Source organism: Drosophila guanche, unplaced genomic scaffold, assembly GCF_900245975.1.
Source record: "Drosophila guanche unplaced genomic scaffold, DGUA_6, whole genome shotgun sequence".
Taxonomy (NCBI): Eukaryota; Metazoa; Arthropoda; class Insecta; order Diptera; family Drosophilidae; genus Drosophila; species Drosophila guanche.
In genome coordinates this window covers 5982002-5990144 of record NW_022995745.1, presented here as the reverse complement: position 1 = coordinate 5990144, position 8143 = coordinate 5982002, and the positions used below count along the sequence as shown (strand labels likewise).

General features: G+C 42.9%; 1 protein-coding gene across 1 annotated transcript; it reads right to left on the bottom strand.

Moving 5' to 3' along the window:
- Window positions 1–1035: 1035 nt before the first annotated feature.
- Window positions 1036–1532, bottom strand: LOC117580869. Its single transcript, XM_034267618.1, has one exon. It carries the CDS (start codon window positions 1480–1482, stop codon window positions 1105–1107), a length of 378 nt encoding a protein of 125 aa, XP_034123509.1. The 5' UTR covers window positions 1483–1532; the 3' UTR covers window positions 1036–1104.
- Between the last annotated feature and the right edge of the window lie 6611 nt (window positions 1533–8143).

Sequence of the window (8143 nt, the reverse complement as noted above, 5' to 3'; positions counted from 1 at the left end):
GTCAGTTCATTGTGAGATGAATATCTCAAATACAGCGCTGATTGTCAAGGAGCTTCAACAGAAATCAAGGCAACTTAATGCCACGCACTCACACATTTATTCACTTCAAAACTTCATATCAAAAGTGCCATTAAGTTCGTGGTTCGATGGTTGATGGTTGATTAGGTTCCGAAACCTTCCCGACGCGCTCAGCCTTCAAAGGCAACTGATCCGATTATCTCCAGAGTAAAAACTCCAATGAATTATTTTTTGCTTCCATCTGCAATGCTGGACACATCCAAAAGATCAAATTACTGCTCGATAGCATCCAGCCATGTATTTTCTTGCAGATGCATCACTAAGGCAATGTTGTGTGCAGATTCACATTTGTTTCAATTGTATTTATTAAGCGAACTTTAAGTGTATTTAAATCAATAACAAAAGCCTTAAATTTCATCTGGCAGTTGGCAGTTTTTGGGTTTGTTTCCACGGCGCAGTTAGTTTCTGGCGTTTATTGTTTGTTTTTTGTTTGCTCAAAATTGAAATGTATATAGAAAATAGGCATTTAAAAGAGTTGATAACAAATACACACACACACACAGATGCAAGAGGAATGCTTAGTATTTACATATGTATGTACATGAAAACGATGTACAATGTACATACATGTGTAAATATTTATGTACACGCATAAAGCTTTGTTTTATTTTGTTTCCAATCAAACAAAAATCTGAACAAATTTAAAATTCACCTTTCTGTAAGGCAAATTGTGGCAAAAGTTGTGCCAAAAAATGTTCGTTTTAGTTGAATGCGAAGAGGTGGACTAAGCAGTAGACTCCCCGGGCCGGCAGGTGTTGCCAGCTCTTGGCTGGCCTGCAAGTTCAAATACTAATTGGAAATGAACAAGTTCAGTTGCTTCCTGCCGTGCAAAAGTTGTTGGGTAAACTTGATTAATTAGGGAAAAGCCAAAGCCGAAGCCGAAGCCGGAAATGAAGGCAAAAACTAAGTTTCAAGACAGAATTTCCAAATTTAATAGAGAGCAAAACGGATGCGGAATACAGCTAAGAGAGTTGCACAAGTACATACAAATATATTGACAGATAAATGGGCACAGATACAGTTATCCTATGATATGCAGTGACAGCTCTCCCTCCAGCACTGTCCTATCCAGTGCTCCTGCCGCTTGCAGTACTCGTGGCACTTGGGAAAGTGCGGATGATGGGGGGAAAGTTGCTGGCACAGCGCCCGATCCTTGGCTATGACGCGGGCCTTGATGGACACGATGCCCAGCGGCACGGTGACCGCTTCCTCCGACTCCTCAGTGTCCATATTCAGTTCGTTCTCATTGGAGTCGGCGCCAGGGGCAACGTCAGCGTGATCTGCAGCAGCAGCATCAGCGGCAGCGACATCCGCCGAGGCATCGCGGATGCCACGAATGGCGCTCGCCTGGCCAGGAACGAGGTATAGAGCCAGCGAGACACAGACCACCAATAGAAGCTTCATTGTGCACAACTTAAAGGCAACTGACCGACTGCCAGCAGTCAGTCTACAGCTCAAATTGTAATTTCTTATTCGTATGCTAGTTCCCTGCCTTATCAGCCGTCCCAAGGTCACTCAGCATCGCGCTCTAATCGCTGAAACTGAAGGCATTTGTGGGTTTAGCGTTCCCGTTTCGGTTTCGTTTCAGTGTTCGGTCCACCCAACACTCTTATGGAGGGTGTTCTGTTATTGCAGTGCGGAGAGTGACGTCATTTTGTTTTTTTTGTTTGTTTATATGATTAAAGCTTTTACCTGCGTTGCAGTCTGCACAGAAAACGAAGACAGGAAAACAGAAAAAGTTTCTTGCTTCTCTGCCGCTGCTGCGCACGAAGTTCTCTGCCGCTGCTGCGGTTCTCCGAAGTCCCACGAAGCTTTTGCGCTGCGCGTGTGCCGACTGCGCTGCCCAAGATCTGTTCCTAAGCTTACGATGCTGCCGGCCACTGCTCTAATTGTACACCAGTGTATGTATGTACATATGTATGTAGATCTGCGGCCATCAAAGCTTATCTTCGTTTCTGCTTCAGGCAGAAGCATGTACGTAGACCACAGATCGAATCACGCTGTAAAATAACTTGAAAATTTCAGTTCATAAAATATGCATACACACATACATTTATTTATTTATCTTCGATACCCACATTGGCGTCAGCTTCATTGGCAATTCTGCCCAAATGGGTAAACAAACTCGCACTTTGTGTTGTTTTAAGGGCGCTGTCTGGGGCTCTGTGGGTATGTGCAGATTCTCGGGAATCACCGCTAAATCATCTGCCAGGCAATAATTACTCAATTTGCAACACACACGCACAAATAAACCAAACATGTAGAAAAACAAAACAAAAGGGGAACATTAGCCGCCTGCATACCCTAGCTGCTGTCTGCGGCTTTAAAGTTGAGAATTGGCAACACAAAATACGCTTTAAGAGACAAAATGAAAGCGAAACCCTTCTAAATTCTACACTTTATGGGATTAAATATTTGGAATATATTTAAATACATTTTAAATATGCTCATGGTTTGGTACTATTCTGGGTACTTAAAGATTCAACCATTTAAATGTCCAATACCCCTCCCGTGACATTCGTACCCACGTATACATTATACCCTGATGCTGCTGCTGCTGCTGCTCCGCAAAAAGATGTATAAATGTTGAGCTAACAATTTATGCGGAAATTTGATTTTTATGTTCTTCTTCATGCTTCCCATCCGCAACTGTATGGCTGTGTGTATGTGTATGTATGTGTGTGTGTGTGTTTTGCTGTCTTGGGAAGTTAGTAAAATTGATGGGCAACGGACAGGCGGACAGGCAGTTAAAGGAACATAAAATGTTACATTTCCCTTGCAATTTTTGCCACACAAACACACCAGCACATTCAAGTCTCATTTGCTTTAAAATGCAAAAACCATAACAATAATCATGAGAATATTACACAACAATAATAATAATAACAATAACAGCACTCGAATGTTATACATACAGTACATTACTGGTGAAAAAGGGAAGCATCTGGAAGTGAAATGAAGGCTGCTCTCGAAGCTTTCGATACACTTACAGTTCCTTGAATAATCGTTGGAAATTACTAATCACTTGCTCAGTTTGAGCAGCTATAAGAAACCTTAAATATATATTTGTAATACAATTATTTTAAATGTTATAAATTAAGTACCTAATTAAAGGCCTCGCCTGTTTTGGCACCTTCGATGTTGCATTCCAACTTTTTAGCTACTCTTCTGAGGAGATTCTAGAATGTCCATTGTCCAAAAAAAAAAAGAAATACGCTTGAGCAGGAATGTATCGTGTCATGTTTTTGGCCGATTACCCAAAAGTTTGGCCAAACAATTTCAAATAAAATTCGAACTTGAGCGCGAACCAAACAGGGGTAATGGCTCCTAGACCCCCCAGCAACTATTTCAATGACTGTCAAACACTTTGGCAGGAACGAGTCCCAAAAATTATTGACAATAGCTGACATAAAGGGAGGTATGGATGGATGGATGGATGGATGGATGAAAAATACAAAATATTAGCCAAGTTTGATTAATTCGATTGTTTTGGGGGGAGTGCGTTTGTGAGTGTGTTAATGCTATTTTTGGGTTTGGTTCAAGTTTAATGACAAACAGAAGTTTTCCCTTTCACCCACACCCCCTGGTGAGTCAAGTTGTGACAGGGAAAATGGGTCAATACGGAATAGGTTTCTCGTGCATGTTTGTTCTGGCATTTGCTTTGTGCCGCTCACAGTCCCAGGACCTCAACAACAATTTTGTAAACTGATTTTAGCTCTATATAATGTGACGTATGTAGCTCAGTTTTGATAAGGGTTCTCTCTCTGGCACAAGCCCGGGGCCTGTCAGATGATAAGCAGCAGACAAGACGAGACCGACCAAAAAAGGATATGGACACAGATACCAAAAATTGTAATCATTGCAACACTTTTCCACGCCGGCGGGCATCTCCAGAAGGAAGGTAATGGGGAGGGGGGGCGTGCCCACGCACGAGTGCATGTCCAATTAAAAATTCAAAAGCTCACAAAACGAATGAATTACGTGCCAACCCAAAAAGAACCAAAAAGCCTTTTAGCCTTACAAAACAAAAACAATGTTTTATTAATAGACTCACGAGTATGTGGATACAATTACAAGTCGAATGTACATAAATATTTGTATGTATGTGTACATATGCACACACATATCTATTTACCTATCTTCCGCCTCAAACCTTAAGCTGAATTAAATACTGCTTAAATTATATTCTCACATACATATGTACATATTTCAGCTCTCTCTTTTTCGCTACTTACGTTGCCCACTGTAAGATTTCTTTCTCTGCATCGTGGTTCTAGCATATGCTTGAGCGCGCCGGCGGCCGTTCTTTCGTCTATTTATCCCGCCTTCTTCGCTGCTGCACTTTTATGGCGCCCTCGCTAGGGTTCGCTCTCTTTCACTCTATCGCGCTCCCTCGCTCGCATTGAAGATGTTCTGCTACCTGCAGTGGCCGTAAGTTGCCGTTACTTTTTGCGCAGCTGCTTTTGAGCTGATCGTCACAGCATTCGCTTTCGTCGACAACCTAACTGTAACCTAACTGTAACCCCATTGCCTTCTTATTATTCTCAATAGCTTAACATTGTTTAAGTAGAAATTATGTCGAGCGGCTTAGTTACGGTTGTTTTTTGTTCGTACATATTTACAACTTAATTATCCACACACACACAAATATTTGGACTTTGTTCAACAAATTCGCACTCGAAGCGATCCCAGGTCCATGGCGGAGCTTCCCCTTGGTGTTTGTAATCGCATATTAGCCAGCTGCATGAATTGAGGGGCAACGGCAGAGACAACGCCAGTGTCGATGGAGGCTTAACAAGCGCCTTGGGACTAGACGTCTGAATAAAGGTAGGAGTATCGCATCTACATATCCTATGGTACCTACCTACGTAGTATATATCTTAATAATAATTTGTTTGCTGGCAAAATTCTCCCTGGGGCGCATTCAACTAAACGCAGACAAGTGGAGCGGGCAGGCGGACAGGCAGGAAGGACGACTACTGGCCACCTTGACTGCTCGTGGCAATTATAAATTGTTGAAAATAATTTCATTAAATATGTAAAAAGGTGACGCCAGATAGAAGACCAGGAGCAGAAGCAGAAGCAGAAGCAGAAGGATCCCTTTCAACGGTGGCTCCTGTTCTACGTGGCTGCCATTAAACTTTCACTCCACATCCGCTATCCACTCGCCACTCTCTCCAGCTATCGCTCTGACCTGCTGCTGCCCTGCTCCGTTCGAACTTTGACTTCCGCTGGCCGGGGGGGGGGGGGGGCCTTTCAGTGCATCTTGGGAATACACTCCAGAGGAGGGAAAAGCGGGGTGGGCCCATGCCCGTGTAACTAGATAACTTAGGGGAAAAAACCNGAACAAACCCAACGGCAGGGGGAAGTGGGCTTTTTCGCACTTTCCATTTGCTTTGCAAATTTTATGATTTCGTAAACTGAATTTTCGCTTTTCGCTTGGCAATTGTTCATTTTAGCCGACAGGACAGAGGGCTGCACTCTGCTGCTTTGGTTCTTTGTGTGGAAGATGTACAGGAAATTAAGTGTGCAAATTTTGCATAAATCGTGTTGACATCGTCCCGGACATTAACCAGAGCAACATGGCCAGCGACTAGGTACAGTGCAAGCATTTCGATAAGGAACATTTCCGCCCGCTGTTGCCAGTAGTTTGGAATGCTGAGACTACAAAATGTGCTGCCGAAATGCTGCTGCTTGATTAGCACGAAGAAATTCCCCCAAAAATATGCCAAAAGAAACAAACAAAAAATACCCAAAAATGTATGCACAAGAAATGCTCCACAATAAGCATAAAATTTGAGATGGAAATTTGAATAAGCATTTTCAGCACTCAGCAGCAGCAGCAGCAGCAGAAGGCAGCAGGCAGCCACCTTTTCCACCTTTTCCACCTTCCCTTCAGAGTCTGACATATGCATGTCTGGCATGGAAATTGTAAAATATTCCACACAAATGTATGCCAATATTTCTTAGACAATTGTTGGCTAATCTTTTGAGTGTGCATTTCAATCGAAATGTTTTTTGGGCAATTGAAGGATTTCCAATCGAGCGGAGAAGGAGCCTGCGTCTTCGTGTGGGAGCGGTGCCAAGGCGATTTCGCGCCACACTTAGCCGCCTCGTTGGATATGGGGGAGTTGCTCATTTATTTTGTGGCGTTGTCGCGTTACGCTTCAAACTCATTACTCATGCCGCATGTGGGCCCTCCATACGTGACTCGGTGGGGCACGAGTGGGCTGCTCAAATTTGATTCACTTGCGCTCCATTGAGTTGGAGACACCCAAAGTGCTCGACTCATTTTAATCAAATAAAAGTAATGAGTCCTGCCAAATAAGATTGCCAGAAAATTAACTAAAAATCACATTAGCACCAAGGCACCAGAGGCACAGATTGCGCGACGGCTCTGGGGGCGGTTCTGGCAGCACAAAAATAAATATATGCGAAGCATCTTAAACGAATCTTAAATGAGCGTAATTTGTAAGAGCAAAACAACCCACAAATTTACCCACTGCAATGTAGAAGAAATACTCAGCCAGCGAGAGCTTTTTATTTTGTGAAAATTCAAGAAAACGATGACAATAAAAAATAGTAATAAATGTGCTGAAGACTCCATTTTGATCACTTATTTTTAGGGGATTAAAACCAATCATATTCGCCATGAAATACTCATTTTATTTCGCTCAATCCAGTCGCAGCAGCATCGATCCCAGACTTCTCAGTCCAGGAAGTAAATCTCTTGCCCCTAACCCTAGCCATATCGCTGAGCTTCCTGCTTCAATTATACATCCTTGATTTGAATTGATGAACAAATATAATTATTCACTTCAATTCATTTCCTTCCTCTTGCTGGCAAACAGATATTTATACAAATTCGATCTTGGCCAAAAGAGATACTGGAAACATGAAAGGAAAAGGCAACAGAAACCGAAATCATTCCAAAAAGGAAACAAATTCCGGCAGTGAAAGATAGTGGAAAATAATACTCGTGTTTTGTGTTAAATGTATAAAATATGAAAAATGTGCAAATTAGCTGAAATTCGTTCACGCACGAGTGCAGGAGGCAGTGGGCGAGGCAAGGCCGCCACAGGCGGCCACTTGGCATTGAGGAAATGATATAATTGCTGGGGCAGGAAACTAACTGACTGAGTGAGTGACTCAACTCGACTCAACTCGGTTCGGCCGGCAAAGCAAACACACACACACAAAACATACACAAAATTGTTCAAAAATATAATGAAAAAAAGAGGAAAAGAGTTACAAGAAGGAAAAGCCTGAGTTGGATGCCAAAATGTAGCATTCCCCTGGAGATCTGTGAGTGATTCTTGCCCAAGGGGACATATGGAAAAAATTGGCCAAAAGTTGTACCCGTAAGTAATATTTATTTTTATTTTTTGCTGCTTTAATTTTGCCTAGAAAGAGGCAAGCTGGGCATGCCCCTTGCATAGGGTATGCCACACCAAAAAAAAAAAAAAAAACAAACAAAAAAATGCAAAGTTGCCCCCAAAGTGTTGCACACTTGACTGCGTCAAGTGATGGTAGCAGCGGGCAAGTTGAGTGGAGATTGGGTTGGAGATTGGCCTTGGGATTGGGATTGGGATTGGGATTGGGTCCGGGAATGTCCATGGCCGGAGTGCCGCGGTTTTCTGGCGCAATTGCCAGCAGCATTTTCAGTTTTTTCTCTCTTCTTTTTGTACCTACTTTGGGCGTCAATTACAACCTGAGCGCTGTGGGGCTCAGTTTTGCCAGTCGCAGATAAAAATCCATTTCACAAATGAGCTTCAGCCTCAGCTTCAGCTAAATTTCAGACTCGAGTCTGTGCGTGCCTTGCCCCTGAGGCCTGGGGCACTGCCTGCCAGTTGAGACCGCCTCGATTATTTTTCTATGCAGCTCCGCTCGTAACTGGCACTCGACCAAAGGAAAACTTTGATGGCATCTTCGTCATCAGGGCAGCTGCAAGGAGTTTAAAATTCTAGACAACAAATTCCAACAAAAGTCTCTGAAAGTAAATGTTCTACAATTTTGCCACTGAACTGGCAAATCAATATCAAAGCATTGGAAATCTTTTGAAAGA

Excerpts from the sequence above, each read along its gene's own strand:
- LOC117580869 (XM_034267618.1), bottom strand. The coding sequence starts at position 1,482 with ATGAAGCTTCTATTGGTGGTCTGTGTCTCGCTGGCTCTATACCTCGTT.